Genomic DNA, 26,708 nt, shown 5'->3' with positions numbered 1-26,708 from the left:
ACAGGGTGTTATGCAAAAATCGTCGGCATTTATTTCCACAGACGTCCTCTCTGGCTCATTAAAAGGTTCTGGGAACTGTAGTTTCGCAGGTTCATGCACAAAAGGGTGATGGGAACTGTAGTTTTCCCAGCTCGCTGTTCCTGCAATGAGGAGGCAGTAATGAAAGGCACTGCAGCACATGACCTCAGCCCTGCAGCTGGTACTCTGCCAGCTTCCAGACCTGGCTCTTTTCTGCAAGCTTCCTCGGAGACAGGAAGCATAACCTCAGCGCTGTACTTCACAGCATTCCCTTCAGGACTTCCACCACCCAGGCTCACCATTCAGTGTCACATCAGTTGCCACACTTTCTTGCAGCAAAATATGCAAACAGTTGCCTTCTTGCTAACATATGTAGGGACAGTTCTGGGAAATGTATTTTGAATCTGCATGAAGTGCTGACAGGGGGCAGGAATAATTTTTCTTCCAACTCAGAGGAGTTGCTGACCCAGCAAACTCCCGCTCTGGCCTGCTCTACCAGCACAAACCCCCGGCATCTTTCCCCTGGGCTCCTGCCATCCCTGTTTGTGTCTCGGAAACAGTGAGCTCAGGCTGTAACTCAGCTCTCTGTGGAGTTTTACCTCTGCCTCAGGCGTGTATCACCCGCCAAGGCTGATGTGCCAATCTAGTGTAATAGAATCTAGCTCTGCCTCTGGCACTCGCTCCTGCCAGGCCGAGCCTGGTGCTCAGCAGTTCATGCCCCGGGGGACTCTGTTCAAATACACTCCTTTAGCACGGACACAACCTGAACAAACTCTCTCCAACAGCTCTGTTTTTCCCACTCCCACCTAAGTACAGCTGTGCTTGCCAGCAGCTGGAGCACAATAAGAATGGAAAGGAAACATTGGTGTTTCACCCCATTGTGGCTCAAAACCTTCCTCCACCTAAGCAACTTCCTGGCTCTTCCTTGACAAGGCAACAGCAGCATTGCAGAGACACACAACACTTTTTTTCTTGCATTTAGATCTTAGTGCCTTTGGAGGTGGGGCGTTATTGAGTGAAGGGGCTGGGTAAAGGGAAACATAATGTTTTACTCTTACGCTCCTTTTCTTCTTGTCCTTCCTTCTTCTTTTACTTGCAAATCACTCCCTTTTATCACAGAAGAAGGAAGCATTGCCCTTCCCCCAAATCACCCAGGATTTCCTTCACAAAGATGGCATGTGCACTTTGCTCCTTCTGTGGAGGAGTGCCAAAGGGAGGAGAGGAAGAGAGGGCAACATGGGAGAGGTTTCAAGATTGCCGGCCTTCAGCTAATTTGAGTACAGAACAATTCAGCTGGTCTAGGCTGTAAACTCAAATAATTTTGAAACAGCACTAGAATGACCATTAACAGAGCATGAAAAAACATTTTTGTCTACCTATATGGAGCAAGCTCTGGCCAAAATTACTGCCCAGCCCTGGGACCAGTCTCCACTGAGCAGTAATATGCATCAAAGATGCTCAGACTAACACTGACTCGGGCTGAAGCGTCACAGTGCAACACAGCTCTGGGCTGTCAGACTGCTGTCCTCCTAATTCTGGCTCTGGGTCAAACCACAGCAAATTGGAGACCTTTGCCCTGCACTCTGGTGTGTGAGAACTACAGGATCCTGTCTGTGCTGGCTGCAGCTCCAGCATGGAACTGGGGTGAGGACTGTGGCTCTCCAATATGAATGCAGCAGTTGAGTGGCAGCCTATAGCCCCTTATCTCCCCCTGCAAGAAATCTGCCTTTAATTTTTTCCCTTTTATCAAGGGTTCACCCTCTCCTCTTCCTACTCTCACATCCCCTCAGCCTCTTTCTCCTTTTTAGGGTCCATCTCTTGTTCTCAACACCTTCTTTTCCAACCTCCCCCATGACAATGCTGCTTATGAGTCCAGGGTGGTCTATATTCAAGGCATACTTTGTTCCATCAATACCAGTCTCCACTTGTGGCTGGAACCTGTGATGCTCTGACATTTTGCTAGTAAGCCAACAGTGAATCACGCAAATAAAATTCCCTACAGTGGACTTGGGGGTGGACACAGTTGAATAATAAAGTCCAGCTTGACTGCCAGCTGAGCCAAGCATTTTGAAGCATGAAGAGAAAGGCCCCATGGCATATAGGCAAGCTAATCTTCCTCCAGCTCCTTGTGCTGCACGAGATCTGTGAGCAACATACCTGAATTCAAAGCAGCATGCAAAGCCTGTGTGTGAATGTGCATCATGCAGCACCTTTGCTGAAGACTGCTGGGAGAAGGAGACAGAATGGTTGTGTAGCACTTGGCTGTAAGCTGGGACCAGGAGAGATGGGAGGAATATGAAATGTCCCTGCAGGCAACACCAATTACTATGGCTCATGCAGTGCTTGGGGCAGTGGTGCTAGTAGAAAAAGGTCTGCTTTAGAATTTGGAAAAATTTGCAGAGGAACAAAGTTTACTGGGAAATTAAGCATTAAATAGTGAAACCTCACTGCTAGAGAGGAGGACAGAAGGAAGAGGAAGGCAGATGACAAAGAAGACAAGTGAAGGACAGGGGACTATGGGATTACTTTTGACTAGGCCAGACTGCACAGAATCCAGACCTCCTTCAGGACAAAAGTATTTCAGATAGTAAAATATACCAATAAACCAATAAAGAATTTACATACTGGCCTGGGATTCTCAAATTTATATAGACCTGTAAAAACTCTAGTCTAAAGGTGGCCACAGGTCATTGTGACCTTCCTCTTTCATCAGGGCTGTTGTTTAGGCTACCTTTCTGGCTACCATGAGCCCTATTCCACCAAAGATACGCTATTACAAATTCTCTGCAGCAAATTTTCCACAAGAAAGTCATGAACATTAGCGATTTGCATTATATCTACTTCTCCCCAGCTTTTGGTTCCTATAGGAAACCCACCCACTGAGTCAGGGACATAAAGATCTGCAGAACATTTATAGTCCTGGTGTAAGTCCCCTCAGCTGTTCCATATGTCCAGTAGCATCTGTTATAGCTCAAAATAGGTTTTTCAAGTCTCCAGGCTTTGAAAACATTGTCTTGGTCTTCACAACATTCTCAGTGCTTTGCATGCATCACCAGAAGGGATCTCAACTAAAAGGAGGGGTAACAGCAGAAGACACTCTTGGATAGATTTTTGATACATGATATTTGAGGGAATACCCCAGAAAAACAAAGTATCTTGCTGTGGGAAAGACGATCTCAGCTTCTCCTCTGTGAAGAAATGAAGGCAAAGTTAAGCATCTGGGAAAAGATTTGCTAAAAGCTGGGAAGAATCACTGAGATTTTGCAGCAAAAAATTCAGCCTGAGAAGGGCACTTGAGTGTTGCCAAGCTTGGCATAAATACCAGAGAGAGGGAAGGGCCCTGCTAGATGTCATCAAGCCACAGGAGTGAAATGTAGAGCAAAGGGAGAGGGAAGTTTTCCACGTAATTTGCAATCTCCAGGTGGAGATCTCCAGGCTGGGCTGTGCCACACACCTCCCTGCAACACACAGGACAGAGAAAAGCATCTCAGTCTCAAGAGGAAGCAGAGAGATTCCCCACTGACCTCCAGGACTGCTGGGTCAGTGGCAAAAAAAAACCCCATTGCTTAAGATGCATCAAAAATATTTTGGAAGGGCACACAAGAGCCAGCTCCCTGCATCTATTGCAAATAAGACTGAAACAATATTTCAATTTTCCTAATAACTAAATTTCCCTGGAGAAACAGAGCAGTCACTCATTTGGCCACATAATCATAAAATCAGCCTATCTGTGTTGTTTGTTGTGACAAGGGTCAGAAGTAAGTAAGCCAGAAGAGATGCAGTCTTCTTTTTTTTTATTTTTGTGGAAGGTTTATGTGGGATTTTTCATTTTGTTTTGGGCATTTTTTGTAGAGGAGAAAATCCCAGAGAGAACAAAATCTTGAACATTATCAGAGATACCTGGTGTACTTTCAATTTTTAGACATAAAAGAAAAATGTCTTGGGGAAAAATATGTGCCAGTATGCACTATTCCTCTGAAGGTCTAAGTTCTACAAAGTTTGTAGGGTAAGGCTGCACGGCAAGAATTAAAATACCCATGCAGTCCATTTTTCACAGTGTAAGCTGACATCCAGTGTAACCTACAACTGTAGACTTTAAGGCAAAAAAGCAAATGGACAAGGACCAAAAGCAGATGGTGCAGAGACCCAAGAGAGAGGCAATGCCATTGTCTTTCCTGGGTCAAAGAGCTTGTTGAGGATAAGAGGTGTGGTTCTACTCAGAGAGAGAAGGAAATATCTCATTTGAATCTCACTGTGGACAAAGTGATTCCATAAAAACAGAACTCCTGAAAAGTATTCACCTAAGCAACACTCAGGTAAGTTCAATTCAGCAGAAAGACCTTGAAACATGTTTATTTACATTGTTTAAATCCCAGAATAGTTTATTTTTCTCAAGGGGGATTTTGGACCATGGGGCTACAAGACTGGCTTAAGTACACACTGTAATTAGAGTCCAAGTACAAGAAGAAATACAATTCAAGTCTCTAGCTTAAGTGCCAACCTCAATGCTATATTTGCTCATTTAAGAGTCATTTCTTTCCATAAAGTTTTGCACTCAAAGTGGCCATAACATACATGGGTGGGACAGAAACAGAGGACATGATTATGAGGCACAGTTATATAAATATGACCATCTCGTGAATGAGCATGACTGAATGCTTTGAGTCAGGAGTTTGGCTTAACTCAATTAATTCCCCATGCTGGCAGCAGCACTCTCTGCCATCCATCTGATACGGTGAAATGGTCACAGAATCACAGAATGGTTGAGGTTGGAAGTGACCTTGGGAGGACATCTGTTCCACCCTATCTGCTCAAGCAGGGTCATCTAGAGCTGGCTGCCCAAAACTGCTGTCATCTTCATCCTCCTAAGCAGCAGCAGGGTAAGGAGAAAGTGCCAAAGCACCATGTGCGCATGATTTTTATCCAATGCCTTCATCTCAAGACACTTAATCAGGAATGCTAAACCCATCTTTTCCAAATCCTATTTCAAGGCAAGCTAAGTGCACAGCTGGGAAACAATGCAACTCATTACACTGTTTTCCCCTTTCCCTCAGAAATAATATTTTCAGGCTGCGCCCTCATGTACCATTCCACCCAGGCCCCATCATACACTGCAACATCTGGCTTGCCACAGAGGTAGGCCCCCAGAGCCACATGGCAGGCAGTGACCCCAGAGCCACATGTGGCTACCACTGGCTTTAAGAGGTCCACCTTCTTCTCCTGGAACAGAGTGCGGATCTGCTCAGGGGTCTTCTCTAAGCCAGACTCTGTGAGAAAATCAGTGAAGGGGATGCTTGTCGACCCAGGGACATGACCAGGCTCAATTCCTAAAGAAAAAAACAATACAGACAGGAATTAATCTCTATTGTCTGGGACAAGTCTATTGCAAAGCCTCTTCTGTTTCACTGAGAGGAATATTTATTGCTTAGAGTATTTTGTTAAAATAAGTACATTTATTTTTGTTACGCTTTCCTTTACTAGATTAGTAATTACTCAGGAAGGATGGCTCTATGTGTAACCTTCATGTTACCACATGGGCACAACCTGTCAAGTTCCATTCTTTCCCCTAGCTCCCTCCACATCTTTCTCCCCATCAGGGCAACCCACACTGATGAAGCACCTCCACAGACCATTCTGAGGGGAAGAGTAGCACCAATACTTGAAGAGACCAATGAGAATCTTTGGGATGTATCAAAAGCTATGTTCCTCACCCAGCCCCTCATGAGGACAAAAAGATACATGTCTTCTCTACTGCTGAATTTTCAAAGAATAGCACTTGCTAGTCAAAAGGAGGACAGGTGGACACACTGCCTGAAGTCCCATCCCATAAAAGACAGCCATTATTTCTTAGATTATCTCTACAGAGTCCAAGCGATGGGCACCTTAAATTAAACCCCTCTTTATAATGCCACTGTCTCAGAAGGCACATTACCATCTCGGGGCTCTGGCTCTACTCCTCGGAACCGTCCCGCAGCACGGGCATCCACTAGCTGGAAGCGACGGGAATCCAGGTTATCTAAGACGTCCTCATATGTTTTCACCAGGGACTTGTCCAAGGAGGCATGGAACTCAGATGGAGCTACCTGGGTTTTCCCAGAGCTAAGTGCATTCCCCTCTCGCTGCCAGTTCTTCAGGCCACCATCCAGAAGGGAGACAGCTTCATGTCCAAAGACCCGGAACATCCACCATACCCGAGGTGCTGAGAAGAGACCTTGGTCGCTGCCATCATACACCACAACATGGGAATCATTCCCCACACCCAGCTTCCCCACATACTCGGCAAAGTCATTAGCTTTAGGCAGCATGTGATCGTAAGGTGAGGTTCGGTCACTGCACTGGTCAATGTCGAAGAAAACCGCACCAGGGATGTGGCGCTCCTCAAACTCTCGCTTTGGATCACGCTTCATCTTTGGCAAATACCAGGATGCATCCACGATTCTCAAGGCCAGGCCAGCTTGCTGGGACTTGATGGCTTCTGAAAGCCATTTTGCAGACACCAGAGCTCGGTAAAGGAGCTGTTGCGACATCACTCCGGAGTCCTGGCTGAGATTAGCCAATTCCTGGATTCTGTCTGAGTCCACCTGACTGCAGAAAGTAGAGAGTCACAAATTAGAGACCAATCTTCAAAAAGCAACTGGACAAAGATGCATTTTGGGACCCGTGTCTGCAGTGAGGTGCTGGCTAAGCCTACAATGAAATGCTCCAGCCCCGAAAGTGGTTTCCCAGAGCTCATCCCAGACGATGCCCCGAGCGGGTCAGACACGGCAGTCTTGCGCCCTGCCCCACGCAGCTCCTCTGGCCCCATCCAGGGACCCCAGCCAGCGCCGAGAGCGGCCAGAGCGGAGCGGGGCAGCCCCAAGGACCAAGCGCTCGGCGGTGAGGCACGGCCCCACGCCTCTGCCACCCCGGAGCACACCTGCAGCCGGGGCCGCACCGGAGCCCCGCCGCCGCCCGCTGCGAGCCCCCCGGCTCGGCGGGGCCGCGCTTGCCGCCGCCTCGCCCCGTACCTCCGCGCTGGGCCTCGGTGCCCGCCCGCCACGGCCGCCGCCGGAGGGCGGGAGCGCTCCCGGCGGGCCGGTCCCGGCCGTGCGGCCGCCTCCGCGCCGCCCCTCGGGCCGCGCCTCCCGCCGCCATTTCGTGCGTGTCGGGCGTGTGGGCTCCGTGCGCGAGGGGAGCGCGGCCCCGCGGGTGCCGCCATGGCGCGGCAGGGCCTGAGCCGGGCGCTGGTCGCGGCCTCGTGGCTGGCGGAGGCGGTGCGGGCAGGGCGGGTGGGCGCCGGCCTGCGGGTGCTGGACGCCTCCTGGTACCCCCCCAAGGAGCGAAACGCCCGGCAGGAGTTCAAGGAGAGGCACATCCCCGGCGCGTCCTTCTTCGACATCGAAGAGTGCCGGGACAAGGCCTCCCCCTACGACTTCATGCTGCCCAGCGAGTCCCACTTCGCCGACTACGTGGGGGGGCTGGGGATCAGCAATGACACCCACGTGGTGGTGTACGACGGCGATGAGGTGGGCACCTTCTATGCCCCCCGCGCCTGGTGGATGTTCCGGGCCTTCGGGCACAAGGAAGTCTCCGTGCTGAATGGTGGCTTCAAGAATTGGGTGAAGGAGGGGCACCCCGTCACGGCGGAGGTCACCCAGCCCACCCCGGCTGTCTTTAAGGCCAGGCTGAACAGGGCCCTGGTGAAGACTTTTGAGGAAATGGTACAGAACGTGTCGTCCCTAAAGTTCCAGGTGGTGGATTCCCGCCCCGAGGGCCGGTTTCGGGGGACAGAGCTGGACCAAGGTAATGGAGGTGGGACTGGCACCTGCCCCAGGATAGGATGAATGTCAGTATTAAACTGGGAGTAACAGCTCCTGACAGCCATCAAACAGATTTTCCTAATGCACAGGCATGCAGCCCAACTCATTGATTACCTTAAGGGATCCACAGTTGCACGTTCAGACCCCAGTGCCATCACCGAATGCTTTTGTTGCAGTTGGATATAAAGCTGCAGGAGGAAATAGCAGAAAAGGGCTGCGGTCATTTGGTTCCAGGATCTCCTATCCCACACCCTGCAGAAGTTTATCAAAATGCAAACAAGGGAGGCGAGAGCTCCCTGGGGTTTGTTCAGGGTCCTATCTAAAACCAGCAGACACATAAAAACTATCAGTATTCATACAGGCACCCCCCACCATAATGAGTGCACAAGCAAAAGCCAAGGTTTTAGGTAATACAGTAACCCAAGGGACATTCTCCTTATCACTCTGACTTCCAGCAAATAGAGAATTTGCTTGAGCTGATCTTTGTTCTTTTGCTTATGTAAGAAAAGTCTGAAGTCTTTAGTGAATGTATGGGGTGTCAGCCTCTCTTTTAGGCCCCAAGTTACAGGAACAAAAAGTGATTTCATTACCTCGGTGAAACACTGGACACCCAAGCGGCAGGGGTGGGAGAAGTCCTGTGCAGTGGGGACAGCAGGTACGGCAGTGTGCCTGGAATGAAATTCAAGTTGGTTAAAGGAGGCCCTTGCTGTGTAATTTAAGCCTTGGTGTATCCCAGAATAACCTCCCTTCTGAAAGGGTGTAAAGGAGACTTTCCTGACTGACCAGTCAGGAGGCACTCTGGCAATCACACTCCCACCACCAGAGACTTAACTTCTGGGACCAAAGCCCCTTGTCAGCAGACAGTTCTGAACTGATGGGTGCCCACCTTGACTACCTACATGCCCCACACACACACTCAGACCGGGTTTTCTTACCGTCTCGAGCCTGGGTTTTCCTTAGCAGAGCCTTAAAAATCTGGTTCCTTAAAGCAATTTCTTAACAGTACAATAACACAGAAACAGCTTGAGCTCCAAGAAGGGACCTAAACAAAGGAAGCACTGAACCTTTATGCTCTACCAGTCTGTAGGTGACAAAGTCCTGGCTCTTCCTGCTGAGTCCTCGGATCCTACTGTGTCTGGTCACCTGGCTCTGCCACAGGTCCTGGGCCCTCTGTTGTGCCAAGGGTCAGCACCAGTTCCTGGCCTCTTGCCTGGCACTCTCTCAGCCCAGAGCCTAACCTGTGGCTGACACTGCAGCTGCACACCAAGCTGTTGGCACTGAATATGTTCCTCAACAAGGGAATCACAGAAATGGTTGGAAGAGAAAGAGTTTCTAGAAGAAAACACAGAAAAGCTCAGCAGCAGCTGTTGGGTCTGAGCAGAGCCCACCCTGCCAGAACATGCAGAGGGTTTCTGTGGTCCCCAGGCTGTGCTGCCCTGCTGCCCCACAGGTTATCATTCTGTCCTGGCTGTTCACATGGGTGTGTGTTCCTGTACAGCCAGTTAGTGTGACAACATGTCCTGAAGTACATTCCTGCATTCAAACTTCAGGAGCATTTGGCTGTAAATGTCTCTGTATGCATCGGTGGCCCAGGTGTCTACAGGGAGCCCCTCAACATATTTGACCTGCAGAAAGACAATGTGGGAGGTGGGAAAGGTAATGGGAGTGATGGAGGAGACTGTGGCTGAGGAAAGGGAAAGTTAGGCTTATCACTCATTCTATTTCTTCTCCTACTACAGCCCATCCAAGTGAAGGTTGAATTTTAACCTCGAGATGTGACTAAAATGCTCCTTGCTGGGAGCTGGTGGATTTTGCATTCTTTCCCAAGGTGAGAGTTGCCACCAGATGACAAATACCGCAGACCCAACAGCATCTTCAAAACAGATTTTTCCTTTGAAGTGAGTCAGCATGGAACAGCTTATTTGTGGTGGTCCAGTTTTGCTTCCCACAGCAGATCCAGCAGGATAAGCACTCCAGCTGCAGCTGCTCATTCCACAGGAGCTTGACAGCTCTCTGAATAAAGCTAGCCAGTAGCAGCACATCAGCCAACAGTGGGTAAAAGACAGTGCTTACACCTAAAAGAGCAATTTGAAATCAATGCTGATTAATTGCAGGGGTCACCAATCAGGGAGGACGCAATTTAAAGAAAATTAATGGTCTTCAGGTTAAGGAACTTGCTGCCTTCTCAGGTGATTTCAGCTTAATTATTGCTTTAGTTCTTGACTTCCTAATTATGTCAATTAATCTCTCCTGTTCTGTGAACTTCATCTCTAGAAGAGGCTAATTACAGCTGACTCTTTTGCTTCTTTAGTTTTTCAGTTCTTTGTGGCAAGAATTAATTGTCCCTGCTTTACTTTTATCCTTGCTGGGATTTAGACCTCTGTACTGGTTAAGATAAGCCATAGTATAGGACTAGTTTTTATTTGCTGGGAGAGGTTCACCAAAGTTGCCAGAGTGGAAAAGAATGGACATATCTATAGGCCAGGTCTCATAGGTCTTAAATGTGGGTATTGCCTTGAATGAAAAGCTTGGATGATCATGCAGAGTGTGTAGCATAAGCCAGACAGATGTGCAGCCCTGACCTATGCACCAAGTAGTTTGAGGTGTCCCTGTACAGTGCTCTGTTTCTGCAGGAACTAATAGTCCAGGGCTGATGATAAAAATAATTACATGACGGTTGCCAGCACTGATCATTTCTGGCTTTCTGGCTGTTGGGCACTTGAAACTGATGAACAAGAATTATAGTTAACCAAATGCATACAGAAAAGTTGAGAATTTCTGAATTTTTTTTTGCAGACATCAGAGAAAAGAGGGGAAAGTTGCCAGACAGGAACTCTATCACCTAAAAAAAGAGAGCAAACTCAAAATCATTTAATGAACTTACAGGTATTTTCCTTCTCATTCTCAGCCCTGAAGTAGTCCTTGTCTGCCTTCTGCATATAGAACTCTTCAGATTTGGCCCATTTTCCCAGTTCTCCATCCTGTCTGCCCCAAACATAAAGCTTTTGCTAATCTTGAATGCTCAATGGGAATGAGAATGAAATGTACATTTTCTTCCCCCTCTCCTGCAAGAGGATTCTGCAGCTGGGAGTGGACTGGCTTTGCTTTGATCATGTAATAATACTTGGGACATAGGAATGGAGAGTGAGAGACTTTTATCAAAGTCTGTTTCAACCCACAGGAACCTACGAGGACTTTCAGGGAGCTGGCTAGGACCAAGCTTAAAGTGTTCTTTAAAATGTGTTCACAGTAGGTTAGACAAGATCAGTAATTGTCCCTTCTGAGACATACCATTTGAATGGAAGAGAGAGATAAACAAGGAGGCAACAGAGGAGGCATTTGGAAAAGAACTATCTGCAGCCAGCACACTCCAAAACCACAGGGAGTTAAATATGGGCTTAGCAAATTTTTTATCTTTTTGACATTAAGAAATTACATCTGGAGCTTTCATCACAAAGGGAAGGCTAGAGAGGAGGGGCTGTGGTCTTAGATAGATAGCCAACAATAAAAACAATATGTAAGCAGTGAATCTAACAGATGTGGAAAAGGGAATTAAGTAGTGAAGAAGATAACATATTACAGGTTATAAATTGTGAGGAAGGATTGCCAGACACCAAGCTGAGTGAGACTTGGCAAAATGAATTAAGTAACAAAATCTTCTGGAACAGAGTGAACAAAAGAGAACAAGGAGAGAAGGAATAAATAAGGTTGCTGTGCAGTTAGCAGGGGTTCCAGGTGGAAGATAATTGGTGTGTGGTCTCAGCATTATACTGAGCCCTGAGTCTGTGCTACCATGTTTCCTTCTCTCCTAAGGATAATTCTGCAGAGCCAGGAGAGAGCTAACCAAAAGATATCCCCATGCTCTAATCAGTGAGGCAGATTATCTTGATCCCAAATATGTATCAAAAATCAGTCCTATCACATTGGAACTTCATGAGACAAGAATTTGAAGCATTTATTCAAAGCATGGTTCTGTGGGAGAGAAACCATTGCGAACTTCATATTTACAATAGGGGGTACAGCACAACCTAAGCAGCTGCTGGTCTTCTAACATGGATAGATTGGGAAGCTTTCAAAAAACTCTTCAAGAAAAATTATTTTAAACCAAGGCAAAATTGAGTAAAATATATAGGTAGACTTGCACTTCACCCAAGGGCTTTATTTCCTTACCAACAGAATTGGTTGGCTAGATAAAAGAAATGGGAACATGCATGTCTGGAAGTTATGTGTGATCTTTTCTTCCAGCCATTGGAAGCACCTACAAAGTAGAGTTGTGTCATTTGGACTTTATTAATGCTTTGGGCTTAACAGTCAAGGGACATTTATTAGGTCAATGTGAGGAGAGGGCAAATAGCACAAGTATTGTTAGATTTTAAAAATTGACTGAAAAGGAGATAAGTGAGATAAGAAGAGCATATACTGAAAGAAAATTTGTGGGTCTGGAAGTTGCCAGCATGGTCCCATCATTAAGCTTCCGTATTTTGTTTTGTATTTTCCTGAATCATTGAGGCTTTGAAAATAGGGACTTGCTGCTGAGATGTGCTTCCCACTGCCATGGGAAGGTCTGAATGATCACACAGGGAGTATTGTGTAAGGTGCCACCTGTACTAGTGTATAACACTACAGAGAGCAAACTCAAATGCTTAGTAGCCCACAGCACTGAACTGCTTGTGTTTCTCCTACAAGCAAATGACCCACATTTGGAAGCAATAGAAGAGGGTAAGACTTTGATGAATTAGTTGGGTGCAGGAACATCACATGTGATTTAGCCTTGGCAACAGCCTAGGCAACTCCTGTCTGCCAACTGTGATGGTAGGAAATGCCATTTCTTTATCTAGAAGCCTGCTGGACACCTAGAGCTGTTTCAAGAGTGGCCAAGACAGAGAAAAGTGTATCTAATGGGCTCTTACTGGGTTTAGGATAAGGACAGGAGGTTGTTGGGAGTGCTGAGGGCTTGCCATCAGTCTGTTAGAGCAATAGCAGAAGGGCAGAAAAACTACTTAGGGGCAGTGTTAGCTCAAGGATAAATGGTGTATGGACTGACTGTAATGATCTGATCACTGGAAATTAATGTTCCTCCTCACATGAGCCAGGAGGAGGCTCAGTGAGCACCAAGAGGTGCTTCAGTGGGAAGTTTCATTACAAGAATCCAAACTGTTTCTGAGATGGATGCTTTTTGAAAAGCAGCTTATAAAATGATTACTGAGTAGCTGGGACCCAGGCTCTGTAGTCCTAGGGTTCCTTCCTGGAGTTTCTGACAGTGACTGCATGAATCTGGTGTGGAGTGTCCTCTGTTTCATATGGGACAGGAGCAGATGTATCCTCTCCCCTCTTTGGATTCCAGCTGCATCCAGCCTTGCCTTGCAGTCCTATGTTTCTCTGCTCTTGACCTAGCAGAGAGAGATTATAAAGTTTTCTCAGCCTCTTGAGAGCACTTCTTAGGCAGTCCAAGGGATTGTGGTTGTGCAGTTTCAGCTCTTTTTCTCAGCTGAACACCCACATATGTAAATAAATGCAGTTTCTAGAGAATTCCCCATCTTTCATCTGCAGAGTGCAAGCACTGGTCTCTGACTCCAACAGACTTTAGAATCTCTGGAGCAATAAAGTCTCCCTATAGATCAAAGTCAAAACTGCTCTAAAATGAGCGTTTTTTTCAGATGTGCTCAACTCGTACCTGAAGAGTTGTTTACGGGTGGTGAATTGTCAGTCTTCAATAAGAATGGGGTATAAACCTATTTTAAGGTGTGTGAACAGTCTAGAGAAGAGGTAATGATCATGGTGCCTGGGACACCTAGTAAGTGAATCAAAGGCCCAGCAAGCTTCTTTGAGCAAGAGTTCCCTTCTAGTTCATCCTCCAGGACTTCCTGATCCCAGTACACTTCCCAGTGCTTTAGGATAGCTCACAGACTTGTCTATATTGGGGTGATCACCAGGACTGCAGCAGAGATCCGTTGCTGAATGGATCTTTTCCCATTTACTCTGTGGGAAAGTGGTAGCCTAACCCAAGCATGTAAGAGGCTTCAGTAAGCAGCTTTGCAGTCTGAGAACTATATATAAAGTTTTTTCAGTTTTTGCTTTATTTTTTATTTCCTCTCTGTCATACAGACACTGTATTGATGAGTGAGTTTTGCAGTTCTCTGTACTGAAGTGATGAACTGTTGTCTTCTGGAACTGGAAAAATGTGGTGAAACCATCAGTCCAAAACGCTGCCTCTTTTATTTTTTCTTTTCCTTTTTAAATGTTAGTCCCTGCAGAAGTCAGCAGTTTTTCTCCCAACTTCTCTCAGTAATGCTAAACATTTCTGAAGGATGCATGAGGTGACTCCTTGACAACTGTACAGTATTTTTAATACACTCGGGGAGGATGAATCAAGAGACAAAGAGGGTCCATCTGGAACAGGAAGACAACTTGTGAAGCTGACTCAGGGAAGCTTTGATTGTCTTTAGGTTCTGTCTTTGTTCAGCAGTGCAAAAATTCCCTTCAGTTCCGTGCCAAAGCCATTTTCCCCTTGTATCTCAGTATGTCATGTTACCACTCTGCATAGTGATGAAACTGCAGTGTCATTATGTATGATGTCAATCTCTGTCTTGGTATAGTTTAATCATTTGACTGTAACAAAGTCAAATTATTAAACTGCCCCAATCACTCCCATCTCCCAAGACCAGTTTTCCCAATGATTTGGGCAAGTAGAAAGCTGCCACTGAAACAGATTTACTATTCATGTGGTTTTTTTCAGATCTGTCTCATTAGAAGTTCAAACCTAGCAAGGAAACCTTCCTTGAAACAGATTTTCAGTGTAATACATAATGGTTTTGGCTCCAGTGAGGCTTGATCCAAAGCCTCTCAAAATGATTGGAAAAGCTTCCATTATTAAGCCATAAGAGTCTGAGTTTGAAGGGTGTGATGCCAACCTTGTCCATTGTATTTTTATATCTGCAACTCTCTAAAGACCTTCTTTTGACATGCAGTTTTGAACTTGCCTGAGGTGGTCAGAAACTCCAACAGAAAAACAGAAGCTGTGCTGATTTCATTCATGAGTAGACAAGAAGTGATATAAAATTTGAATTCTGACTTTTCTGACTCCATTGTCCCAGGATAGCTGCCTCAGAAGTGAAGTGGCTGACTTTAAGGTTGCTTTATGATTTCTTACTTATTTTTCTGAAATACAACTTCTAAGGTGATGCAGGAGTAAACTGTGAACAGATAACCACTTTCACAAATTCTACATGCAGGCCGCATTTCCTGCTTCTGAAAACTATATCACTACACACTGCTGGCATACCTGGGGAAGTTTGGAAATGCATTGCTTTATTCCTTTTACCACAGGTGCCCTTAATGCCTTTGTTAAAGCATTTTCTGTGGCGGTTCATTGATTCCTGTTGTATCTAGGGCTTCTTCAGATTTCTACATCTCATTGCTTTCAGTGAGGAAATAGTTTGCTAAATATTGTGGAAGTTTCAACTTCAGCAAAATTGAATAACATTTGTCCTTTTTAGTCTAATACCACTTTGCATCTTCATGTGGAACAAATGAGTCTTTTGGAGGGAGTGAGACTATCTGCAGTGCTGTCTGTAATGTCTGTGTCTTTCATCACCTATGTTAATGTGTCCTTCCTCATGTTTCCTTTCCTGGTTCATTCTTTCAGGATTGGAATCTGGTCACATCCCTGGTGCTGTGAACATACCCTTTCACTCATTCCTGTCAGAAACAGGGCATGAGAAGAGTATTGAGGAGATCCAGGAAATATTCCGTGAGAAGAAAGTGGATCTCTCGAAGCCGCTGACAGCCACGTGCCGCAAGGGCGTCACGGCGTGTCAGATTGCCTTGGCAGCCTTCCTGTGTGGCAAGCGCGACGTGGCCGTGTACGATGGCTCCTGGTCCGAGTGGTTCCACCGAGCTCCACCACACTACAAGGTCTCGGAGTTGAAGCGCAGCAAGGCCTAGAGGGAGAGCTGTGTCTGGGGTAACACGGTTGAGCAGCTGTCTCCAGCCCAGGGTAATGCAAAAGGGAGGAGGTGGAAGTAAAGAAAAAATCGGTTCGATTTTGCCAATTTTTTTGGGAATTATCATTAGGTTTCTATTGAACTTCTGATTTTTGACAATTAATAAAATCTTAGATGATGCATCTGTGAGTGTTTCTAATTCTCTTCTGTTACCTGCGACCTGCTTGTGTTGGGTAAGAAAAGAAGCTCTGCAGCATGAAAGAGAGTTTTACTCTGTGCCTGAAGACCTGCAGAAATTCCAGTGGCCTGGTGAAAGATCAGGAGCAGAAAGAAAGCAAAGTCCAGTGCTACAATACAGCACTGAGTATTGGACATGGGAGGGCCAAGTGTGGTTCTGTCATTGACTCTATGGAAGATTTCTTGCCAACCCACCATCTTCCTATTTGGAATGTGGAAAAAGAGGGTACCTTCCATATGGCAACTGGACCCAACCCACAGGGATGTGTGTTGCTTCCCTGGGGTCCACGTAAGGGACATGTATGGTATCAACTGGTATGGCCCACTAATTATTACCCTCTACTTGTGTTCCAGGTAGGCGGCAACAGGGTCTAGACAAGAAGGCTGAGGTCAGAGAGCCCATGTGAAGCATTTGGAAATGTTAAAGATCCATTTCTGATGAAATACGGTCTCTTTTATTACCATGATTGTTAGGAAAGTCTCCATGAAATCCTGTATGTGTGATGAGAACTTGTGGGCACGGTAATTTAATGAAACATGAGCCTCTTACTCTGCTTCTTGTGTGTTTTTCCAATGAGCAAGGATAACCCTTCTCTACACTGTAAAACTTCATCTTTCCCATGGAGCTGTAGCCCACAGCTCATAGAGGGATGGAGCATTGTTCCCTAGCAACCACCTCTACTCTTCAACCTCCATCCTGCCTTCATACCTGGACTTCAGCAGGACCTGCCTGCTTCTACAAACCACCAGTCACCACACCAGGGATCATGGACCAGGTGAGAGAGGTGGTTATGGAAGAGGCTTTGCCTCTCGGTTAATCATAGATATTTGGAGTTTTTTAATCCATTAAAAAAGAGGAGAGAGAGAAATGTCATTTTCACATCCATGGGGCTCCTCAGGTTTGGAGTCACTAAAACCTCCTCACACTGTGGAGACCCAGTCAAATGTGGAAGGGCTATGAGCCCACTCTTGGCCATGTCTGGAGTCTGGTGAGGGTGGCCAGTTCCCATAGCTGTCTAAGGAGATTTTCTGCTTGAGAAGAACAACCTTCCTTAAAGGCTGCATGTCAGGAGAGTCAGTGTTAGGCTATGCTAAACATTTCGTTCAGAAAGAAAGATCACGTTTAACCCTCTTTAGCTCTTTGATCAAGATACATCTTCTCTGATTGGTTGCCTGTTGTCCCTCACAGAATTGGTTTAGCAAAGCAATAAGTAGACATACTTCTGTGGTTTCTGTTATCTAGGAGGATGGCAAAATGGCCTCAAGGTCCTTCTTGACCTCAAAATGTGGGGTTCTCTGAGCAGTGCTTTGACTTTGGACCTTCAGAGTCAGGAATAGAATTAAAAATCACAATCACATGCAGTTGCAGTGTTTTTATAACAGTGACAACAACATCATACATATACAGTTACAAACTAGAAAGTAGGAACAGTTGCAAGCTTTGGTGTCATTTTATCCAAGAGGAGCTGGGGAAATTATTGATGAAAGGGATTTGGGAAATGAACACATTTCCTCATTACACAGAAATTCTGCTTTGTTAGAAGAAATGGGAAAGGAGGAATCATCAGCAGACTGGAAAGTTCTTCCTACCAAATATAGTAATAATAACAAACAGACATGTTTTTGTTTTAAGTAGGAGGTGGGAGTTAGCACAGCAGTTTATTTAGCAGCAGCTTCCTGCACTTTGATCATGTGTAAGTGTATGGCTCTTCTTTAAAAAGAAAGCAGAGTGATAGAGAAAAGAAGCAGATCATTCCCTGTGAGTCAGGACTGGCTTCCTCTCCTCATGTCTTGTGGCTCTGTTCTTTTTATGGGAGAGGTTCTGCAGAGCATGCAGCACTGACTCCTGGAGTCTCTGGCTGATACAGTAACTTCAGCCTCAGGATCGCAATACTTTGTAAGACTTGGTGCTGCAAAGATCCATCTCAGTGTAAAACCCAAGCTGCTGCTGATTCAAGCTCCCTGGTGGAGCACAAGGCTTCCTATCCCATGGGCTGGCACCTTCATTCCCACAATTGCCTCAAGAGCAGAAGGTACGACCTGTGTCATGTCCTGAGCTAATCTGACGAATCCAAGCGTACATTGAATCCAAGCGTACATTCCTACCTGACTCAGATTCCATTTGTCCTGCTGCTAGTGCCAGCAGGCTCACAATTACCATATTCCACCACTATGGGCCAGGACCTCAGTTTTAACTTGTCACAGCCTTTGCATGGGCTAAACTTATCAAATCCCCCTGGATGAGGAGCATACCCAACAAGCAGGATATAACAGAGGGTTACACAGATGTTCCCTTTGCAGGAAAGGCACTTCTTGTCCTAGTTGTCCCATGCAAATGCAATGCCTACAGAAGCCACTAAGGGAAATTCAAGGACAGACCCAGGTCCCAGGGATTAGTCATAGCTCAAAGAGCTGTGCAGGGGTGGAAATGCCAGAAGTTTTTTGCAATTTGGGAATGTGGATTGAGAGTTTCCCTGTTGTTTGTATTTCCAGAAACATCAAGCTGAGGACAACACAGCATTAGAAATGGGACAGAAAGGACCCAACGACTGTACTGAAATGACAAAAAACTACTTGACCTGGGCATCTCTTTCAGATTATCAACAGCTGGATTACAATTTGAGAGTAAATCTCTTCCAAGGTGAGGGGACACACCACCTACCCCTGACCTTCAAAAGTGGTTCTATCTATGCTTTGCCAGGGCTCAAGTAGCCACATTGCTGTGGGTAGAGATCTGACCATAGATAATAATCACTTTCCCCTCTCATTCCTTCTATCCAAAGTCACTGCTTTTCCAGGCTGTAGTACCTGAGAAACTGGAATCTAGACACACTCTCATTTTATGTATTCTATCCCTTTCTTTTCTTTCACATTTTTTCCCCACAGTGTGAAAAGTGAAGGTGAATCATAACCTCTGTCCAGAGTTGTCCAAATGGACACTACTTGCAATTCAATGTTCCCTGTCGTCTCCAGTTGCTAGTTGCCTGCAGTTCCAGTACCAACATCATTTCTCTTCCAGACCTTTAGACATGTGGAACTCTGAAATATCTTTCCCTAACCTCTGCTCCCAAGGTTCCCCAGGATCCCTCCATCTAACCACATATTGAAAACTGAACATTTGTCCAAGAAACTCTGAAATAATTGTCACTGTTCTAGTTTCTCATGTACCAACATAAGGCAGATTCCTTTTCCTTATACAGAATGTTCCATGACAAGACCTTGCTGAATATTGAGGACTGCATTGTCCTGGGTTTGTGTGGTCACACAGAAAAGCAGGGCATCTTTCCTCAGGGAGCTCAGAATCAATGTCGTCAAGACAAAAGTGTGATTAAAAATAAGGTGAAGAGGAAAGGGTTAGAGATTAAAATAAAGCCCTCTCGTGGCTACAAGTAAAGAGGGGATAAATAGAGAAGTCACAGTTGGCAACTCTTTGTTAAGTATTGTGGCAGAAAATGAGATCAAGAAGGCCTGGAGTGGTAAGATGGTGGGGGTTTTGTGGAGTTGTGCTGTTAGTAGCTGCTAGGAAGCTAGTCACATGGATAAGGAGATTCAACAGGAGGTAAGTGGGCACTTGACTGAAGAAAGGGCACTAGGATACAAATAAAGATGATACCTTGCAGCACCCTCTGTGTGCATCTCATACTTGAGGATAAAAAGCAGATAAATTGGCAAACACAAGCAGCTTCCTGGATGGTGATGATGAAGCTTATAGTTCAGCACCCAGCCTCAAACCTGATCGAAGGTACTGCAGTCAACACATGCCTTTTCTTGAGCCCTTGCAACTGCTGGTGTTGCTCCTCTGCTCAAATCCAGGACTGCAGTAGGGTGATTTCTACATAAAATTCCTTATTTGCTGTTCCTTGCAGGGGCCCACTGAAGATTCAAAGCTTGATGAGAGATTCCTACACCCCTGACATATTTCAGAAGGCAGTCATAGATCCCAGACATTGGCATGGAAGGACAATTAGTGAGCTAGGTATGACTTCTGCCAGGAAAAGTACATTGCTGAATTCCTGAGATGGATGCTGCTTCTGCCAAGGACAAAGGATGAATTTGGGCAGAGGCACAAGGGGAGTAGAAACTGGCATTTTAACAAGAGAGAAACTCTACAGCTAGAATAATCCTTGGGGTATGATAGCACTAGGAGGGAAGCTGTAACTGAACTGATTTCCCTTCTTTACAGGGAGATGGTATGAGAAATACTTCCTAGATCTTAACGTGCAGAAAGCAATGAAGAAGAAATATGGGGGGGGTAAAAAAGACAATTCCTAGAAGATGGAAGTTGAAGATTGGAGTGCGTTCAACAATGAGTCTTTTTCTTCCACCATCTAATAAACCTGCCTGTGAAACCTGAACCCATTGCCTGCCAGCTGGCAACAGCAGATTTGTTCCTGGTGTTTTCTCCCCTCTCTGTTAAAGTGTCTCTGGAAAGAAGAAGTGTGAGATAAGTCTGAATATGCTAACAAGAAAAAAATCACTTTGTTGTTCCCACCACTGGTATGGCGGGAAGGATTAGTGTGTGAGGTCCATACCCTTGCAGAAGAATGTTGTGTTGAGAGGAACCCACACAGAAATTCACTTGCTCGGCATATAAGTTGGCGCAGGACCTGTGAGTGTTGTAAGAGGGCAGTGGTGAAAGGGGTGTGTATTTGTGAGCAAGCTCATGTTTGCCAGAAGATTCATGACACTTTGACAGCTATCCCAGCAGTCCAGAGAGTACAGAGGATTCACTGGGAACCAGCCATGGTTGTCCCAGCAGCAGAAATGTGCTAAAGCAAATGGAAATTCACCTGAGAAGAGGTGGCATCAGGCTGTTTGTGAAAGCTTATGGTATTTACAGGCCAAACCAGTGAAAATAAAACCAAATAAACAGCAGCTTATTCCACCTAAAGGGAACAGGAAAGATGCAAGAAGCCTCAGGACTCCTCCAATGCAGAAATCACCCCACAATGTGCATGTACCCTTACTGAAGCTCTCATAAATCCCACTTGCCCCCAACAGACCTTTACCTAGCTCAGAGGTAAGTGACTCTCAGAGAGAAGCACATGCATCCAGCATCAATATGTACAACCTGGAGTACGGGACTGGATCTGGGAAGTAAGTAAGGACCACCCAAGGGCTGAATGATGCAGGATATGCAGGGTCTTTAGTGCTTCCTGATGTTTTTTTCTCACAAATTTAATGGTCTTTATTGCAGAACTCTGCCTTCCAACTCCAAAGTGTAACGACTTAGTACAGCAATCACAAAGTACATTTCTGGGAATAGCAATGCCATGTTCTTCCCTGTCTGGGCCTAAGCTCTCACCATTTTAGAAGATTGATGCTTCATTCAATAATATGAACTGTTTTGGGACAGAATTAGGATTGTTACCTCACCATTGGCTGGTGATTAGACAACAGTATGCTGACTTTGTTAAAGTAGTGAAGGAGGTTAACATTTAGCTAATATGATAATCAAGAGATAATCATTTTCCACCACCAATAATTAACCGAATATTTCCAGGCAGATGTCCAAGTCTTTCAAATTAAGGATACTGGCCAAATTGCAGCTTGTAGAAACCTCCCTGTGGGTTTGCTTTGTACATTAGTTCTGAGTGGCTGCTGTCTGAGCACACATCACTCTCGCCTCTCCTGAACAGCACAGCTCTGTAGGAACAGCCGGCTCTCTGTGTTGCATCCAGCACTGATGGCCAATATAACACCAGGTATATAATGAACACTGTCTTCTGAGACCACTGCAGGTCCTAGTCCAGAAAACATGGAGCTGAACAGAAATCTACTGATGTTGTTTGGCATACTGGAAGCAGGCAGTTCAGGGCACAGTCAGCTAATAGGCAATACATAATGTGGGATGAATCCACACATAGATGTACAAATTTGTTCCTACTAGACATTAAAAATGCCTGCTAGCCATTAGATATGGACACTAGGGCAAGCAAGCAGACTGCAGGATTATAGTTAAGCTGGAAGCAAATGCCCTTTTACTATTCATGAGGGGCTCATTAAAAGAGTAGATCAGAAGAGAAATGGACTGAAAGGTCCTGTTGGTGCACCACTGGGCACAAAATGGGGTATTTGCCTCTTGCAGTGATATGAAGGCACTGTGTACACCTTTTACAAATGAAAATATTTTATAATCTCCTAAATAGTATAAAATACTTGGTGTTGTATAATGCACTCAGATGGGTGGCAGCTGTTTGATGACAAATGAACATACCTGTGTCAATCCCCTTTCATCTTTGCTTTGCCAAATGGTATGGCTCAGGCAGGAAAAAACACTTTCAGACAGATGACACATAAAAGCTGCAGAGATAACTGAGATTGTAGTTTTCAGTAAGGCAGCACAGCTGCTGGGAGCAATCAATACCTGAAGTCTTTGAATGCTGAACAGACTAATTTATCCACAACCTTGGCAAGGAACATTTTCCTGTGTGGAACTTTTTGTTTTAGAATGCTTTGGATATCCAGACACATATATGGAAAGCCAGCCTTGGAATCTCCAGGTACCATGTCATATGCAGTTAGACAGTAACAGAGTTGAAATAAGTGCTCAGCTCACTGCAGCTGAAATCTCCCTTCTATCCATTCTTCAGCTCTCAACAGTTCATTCCTTCTTGCTTGTTTTGTGCTGGTGTTGGTGCTTCCCTGACAATGCTCTGAAGTGAGTCAAATTGATAAACCAGCAGAAAATCAATACAGAAGGAAAACCAAAACAAAACATAAGTTAGCAGGTTAACCAATTAAAATTTCTAAGCGAAGGGTCTTATTGCAGACAAGGCAATGAGTGATGGGATATGCAGATCTGTGGAAAGAAGAGTAGAAGGAGAATGGAGGTGGAAATGGCCTTTCACTGCCTTTTTTATGCAGCAAGAAATTAGTTTGCCTCCACTGTATTGTCTCACAGAACGCAGTGCTTTGCAACACAGGTAGCCCGTATTTAAGTGGTTTTACAGGGTCTGATCATTGGGTGGCAGCTCTGAGCCAGTGTTTTTACCTGACAAGTCAGAAATTTGAAAAAAAAATGAGTTCTTCTCTGGTTTAGCTAAACCATTCACTGAAATTGCTATTTAAGAACTGTTTAGGTCACCTCTGAACAGTCAGTGCACTTGAAATATAATCAGACTACAAGGATTTGAAGTAGAATAAACCAGTTTCACCCCAGCTTCTGCAGCACTCTCCCCACAACTTTTTCTAGCAGTAATGGCTACTTCCCAGTTCAGGGTCATGCATCCCTGCAGTTAAAGCACAGGTTATTTTGCAGGGTATCACTTTCAATAAATATTTCCCATTATCCAAACTATATTTTATTTTTCTTTTCATTTAACCCTCTGACCTCTGCCTACCTCACGCTTTCCTGAATTATTTCAACCTTTGGTGTCTAAACTGTGAATGACTTGGAATAGCTCATATAAAGAGATGGTGACAACTGTAAGAATAGAAGACAGACCCTGCAAAAACTCCTTTTAGCATCTTCAGACAGCTCTACGAGTCAATGCTTTGTGCTGCAAACTTACACGGAAGTAAAACTCAAATTCAGAGCTACATCTATCCTAAGTAAGCCCAGTATTCCTAAAAGAATAGAGTACTTACTGCTGATCCTGCCTATAATGGGACAAAAGAGAAATCCAGCACTGCTTGAAGTGACAAGAGATCACAACAAAAAGGGAGCAGGTGAATTGACTTCAGTGGATTTCACTCTCAGGCACTGAGTTTAAAATGCAATTGTGTCTTACATTTGAAGGTATTAAAAACTCTTATTCATCGAGAGAACGGTGATTTGAGGGTTAGGAATTACCTGTGGTGCTCCACTTGATAGTGGTCGAGCAAATGAGCCAAGGAGCAAGAAGGGTATAAAACACAACCAAATCTCAAATGGTGTGTTCCTCAGGGTTCACTTTGTCCTTTCCTTGCCACAGACTCCTCTCTGACAGAGCCAAGGCTTCATGGATTGAAGCTGGAAAAGCAGTGACCCAGTGTCAGGGGTGGGATCACTGTGCTTGGAAACAGTACAAGAAGTTTAAGAACAGTAACTCCTTACAGATGGAGCTCTCCCAGCTTTGGGAAAAACAGGAGTGAGGGCTACATTGAAAAATATACAAGAAGGTCTATTGCTGATTTTAATGAACAGGCCTAGAATTTTTATGCTGAGTTGCTGTTTTATCCCTCTTAATAACATTCCTTTTCTTTTAAACCCTTGGATTCATCGCTTCTGAGCAGGAAAACTGATTATCCAAGCTCATTATGTGCCCAAGTGAAATCATTTTCCTATAACCTGAGAGCCTTGAACTGAAATTGATTAACTATTTTTAGAAAGAAGCTTTAGCTAAATCTGACTTCTTTCCCTGCCAATCACACCTATCAGGGGAGTGCAAAACAAGCCTATCTCAATGCAGGTGCCTAGGAATTATGGCCTGTCCCTTTTACCAAATACATTAATATACCACTAACTAAGAAAGAGGTGGAAAGAGACATTTCACCATCTTGGACTAGAAGCTGGAGAGGAGAGGTAGCATTTTTGGAAAGAAAATGAGATAATAGTGATGTTATATTTCAAAATTTTGGTTGGTTATCTAACACCCCTGCAACTCCAGCAGGCTTTTCTGAATCTCAAGGCTGGCTACTTTCCTTTTCCAATAGTTTTCTTTAGGGTTCTGAAGACCCTTGAAGTGTCTTCCTTGCTACTGCTGGATGAAAAAATGCACAGGACTTGGCTGCTACTAACACCTGGCAGCTGGCAGCTCTCTTAGGTGCCAACTGCATACAGACAGGAGATGACATAATGGGGTACACTGTCTTCCAGGAAGCAGAAGGAACCCCTGGCCACATCTTTTGCACATTCCTCCGAAGTTCCAAGCCTCAGACTTTTCTATGATCCAGGAAGAGGTCAGCTGTCTACTGCCAACTACAAGTGTCCCAGTTCCAAGATACGAAAGCACAATTCAGCTTTTGAGAAAAATCCATGTTTTTCCTGTAAATAAAACGGGGCAAGGGCCATTCTCTGGCTGCCTGGTAAAATGGCACAGGCTGGCTGCATCTGCAGACTTGCTGGTTTCCTTCATCTCCCACAGAGCCTCTGCAGTGTAAAACACAGATAAAGTTCTGTGTCTCTTTTATTGAACTCAAAGTGCCCGACACACTGTGTTACAGCTGTACTCTGAGTGGAAAAGGATGGCTTTGCCCAGCCTGGGTGCAAAGCCTGCTGGAATGCTGCTGAAGGACACTGCACACAGCCTCAGCCGGTGCAGTTGTGTCTGTGTTGCCCAGTGGGAATTGTTGCTACCCTGTGCTATCTCCCAAATGGTGCCAAGTTGTTATCTTGGAGAGCACTGGCTGGCACAGGCAAAACCATGGCAGGGGGAGTGTGAACAACAAACCAGTGCAAGCAGTTGCAAGGCAGTGTGTGATACTACATCTTGGCCCTGATTTATTTGGCACTAATAACTCAGACAATGTGACTTCTAGCATCAGCACTTATGAAGCTCACGAGCTTTCAGGGATATTTTGCAGTTGCTTTTCAAAATAAAGGACCCTTGTCTCTTACAAGGACTGAGTGTGAAACTAGACAAAGGGAGAAGACAACAATTTCCAAGAAACTGCAAACAAACCAAACTTTCCTTCACATGACTTACAAAAGTACAAATTAAAAAGACCTGACCCTCACTCCTAAGAGCCAGATAATTATCATGAGACCTAGGAGTCAATTTAATTTGTACTAGGTTCCCTGACTGCTCTGCAACCTAGGATATTTTCCCAAAGAGGGTGTTCTGGTCACCTTCCCACTCTGTCTTTGAAGACACGATATAAATTGAGGGATTATGGACAATTTGGAGCTATTTCTGATCAGCCACACACTGGCTGGGACCAATGCAGAGCTCTTTGTTTACATTCCACTTTCAAAGTCAGACTTTGCGTCAAGGAGCAGAAAGTATGTCATTTCTAAAGGATGAGGGGGTAAGGAAATATGTGTCTTTTCGTGAGAGAAAAGTTGTGTTCAGGCAAGCTGGGAGGAATTCAGCCAACAAGGTTCCCACTGCCTTTCATTGAAATCTATTTCCAAAGGAAATGCAGAAGAAGAAAGGAAGCAGTTTTCTATCCTCAGACTTCCATTAAGGGAGGTCAAGGTCTGCAGTAATTCCTCACAATTTCCATAGGTGTTTGGAAGGTGACACAGAAGATAAACAGGTGAAAATGCCTTGTCCCTCCCCATTGCAATGGGTGATACCCATGTGCAGCCTGCTCTTACCCTATGGCTAGTAAGGAATTTCAGGATTAGATATTCAACAATATAATCTGAGAATATTTTAAATACTCCAGACTAGAGATAAGACTTAATGATTCTCCTTTATCATTCTGAAACAAGTAGATCTTTATCTCTGCCTCCACTATCAGGTCAAATTAGAAGTTGTGGTTTTCTTGATCATACCCATGGATGTGACACACCCAGGGTATTGTGAAGTTCTGGAAGTCAGGGTGTTTCAGACCTTTGTGGGACCTTCAGGTCCATTTCTTTGTTCAAAACAATTTATTTGTTCCTGGTTAATCAGAAGGAAAGATGTATGACTATCTCAGTAGGATGCTGCTGCACTGCCCTATGTGTGGTTGCTGAAACCTTCCCCATATATATTTTATTTGGTTTCTAAATCAATATTACATTATGCTGGCATACTCCTGTAATTCATTAAGTGACATGAATAAATTCTATAATACCTAA

General features: G+C 45.0%; 3 protein-coding genes across 8 annotated transcripts; 2 read left to right on the top strand and 1 right to left on the bottom strand.

The window, feature by feature from the left end:
- Positions 1-12: 12 nt before the first annotated feature.
- MPST (mercaptopyruvate sulfurtransferase) lies at positions 13-9,814 on the bottom strand. 6 transcript variants are annotated; one of them, XM_085569218.1, is made up of 6 exons: positions 9,585-9,814; positions 8,408-8,486; positions 7,932-8,005; positions 5,951-6,603; positions 5,230-5,345; positions 13-140 (listed from the first exon to the last, which is right to left on the bottom strand). In XM_085569218.1, the coding sequence occupies exons 1-6, from the start codon at positions 9,806-9,808 to the stop codon at positions 30-32; spliced, it is 1,257 nt and encodes a 418-aa protein (XP_085425344.1). In that variant the 5' UTR covers positions 9,809-9,814; the 3' UTR covers positions 13-29. The 6 variants fall into 6 exon arrangements, with proteins under 6 accessions (XP_085425344.1, XP_085425345.1, XP_077639513.2 ...); XM_085569219.1 differs by lacking the exon at positions 13-140 and adding an exon at positions 3,213-3,476; XM_077783387.2 differs by lacking the exon at positions 13-140 and having other exon boundaries at positions 4,345-5,345; positions 8,753-9,795.
- On the top strand, positions 7,180-15,942 carry TST (thiosulfate sulfurtransferase). Its single transcript, XM_021554093.4, has 2 exons — positions 7,180-7,800; positions 15,463-15,942. Exons 1-2 carry the CDS (start codon positions 7,215-7,217, stop codon positions 15,759-15,761), a joined length of 885 nt encoding a protein of 294 aa, XP_021409768.1. The 5' UTR covers positions 7,180-7,214; the 3' UTR covers positions 15,762-15,942.
- Positions 15,943-16,098: 156 nt separating this feature from the next.
- On the top strand, positions 16,099-26,708 carry CIMIP4 (ciliary microtubule inner protein 4). Its single transcript, XM_085569265.1, has 4 exons — positions 16,099-16,773; positions 18,491-18,641; positions 19,866-19,973; positions 20,181-26,708. The coding sequence occupies exons 1-4, from the start codon at positions 16,648-16,650 to the stop codon at positions 20,267-20,269; spliced, it is 474 nt and encodes a 157-aa protein (XP_085425391.1). The 5' UTR covers positions 16,099-16,647; the 3' UTR covers positions 20,270-26,708.

The sequence above is a fragment of the Lonchura striata genome, chromosome 1A (assembly GCF_050655825.1).
Source record: "Lonchura striata isolate lonStrDom1 chromosome 1A, ASM5065582v1, whole genome shotgun sequence".
NCBI classification, from domain to species: Eukaryota; Metazoa; Chordata; class Aves; order Passeriformes; family Estrildidae; genus Lonchura; species Lonchura striata.
This window is presented reverse-complemented; position numbering and strand designations above follow the sequence as displayed.

Coding starts and splice junctions, on each gene's coding strand:
- CIMIP4 (XM_085569265.1), top strand. CDS start 16,648: ATGGAGCATTGTTCCCTAGCAACCACCTCTACTCTTCAACCTCCATCC. Junction 16,774..18,490: donor CACCAGGGATCATGGACCAG/GTGAGAGAGGTG, acceptor TTGTATTTCCAG/AAACATCAAGCTGAGGACAA. Junction 18,642..19,865: donor AGTAAATCTCTTCCAAGGTG/AGGGGACACACC, acceptor TTCCTTGCAGGG/GCCCACTGAAGATTCAAAGC.
- TST (XM_021554093.4), top strand. CDS start 7,215: ATGGCGCGGCAGGGCCTGAGCCGGGCGCTGGTCGCGGCCTCGTGGCTG. Junction 7,801..15,462: donor GGGGACAGAGCTGGACCAAG/GTAATGGAGGTG, acceptor TCATTCTTTCAG/GATTGGAATCTGGTCACATC.
- MPST (XM_085569218.1), bottom strand. CDS start 9,808: ATGAGCAGCTGCAGCTGGAGTGCTTATCCTGCTGGATCTGCTGTGGGA. Junction 8,006..8,407: donor GTGTCCAGTGTTTCACCGAG/GTAATGAAATCA, acceptor TTCCTCCTGCAG/CTTTATATCCAACTGCAACA. Junction 6,604..7,931: donor GCAACTGTGGATCCCTTAAG/GTAATCAATGAG, acceptor TACTTTCTGCAG/TCAGGTGGACTCAGACAGAA.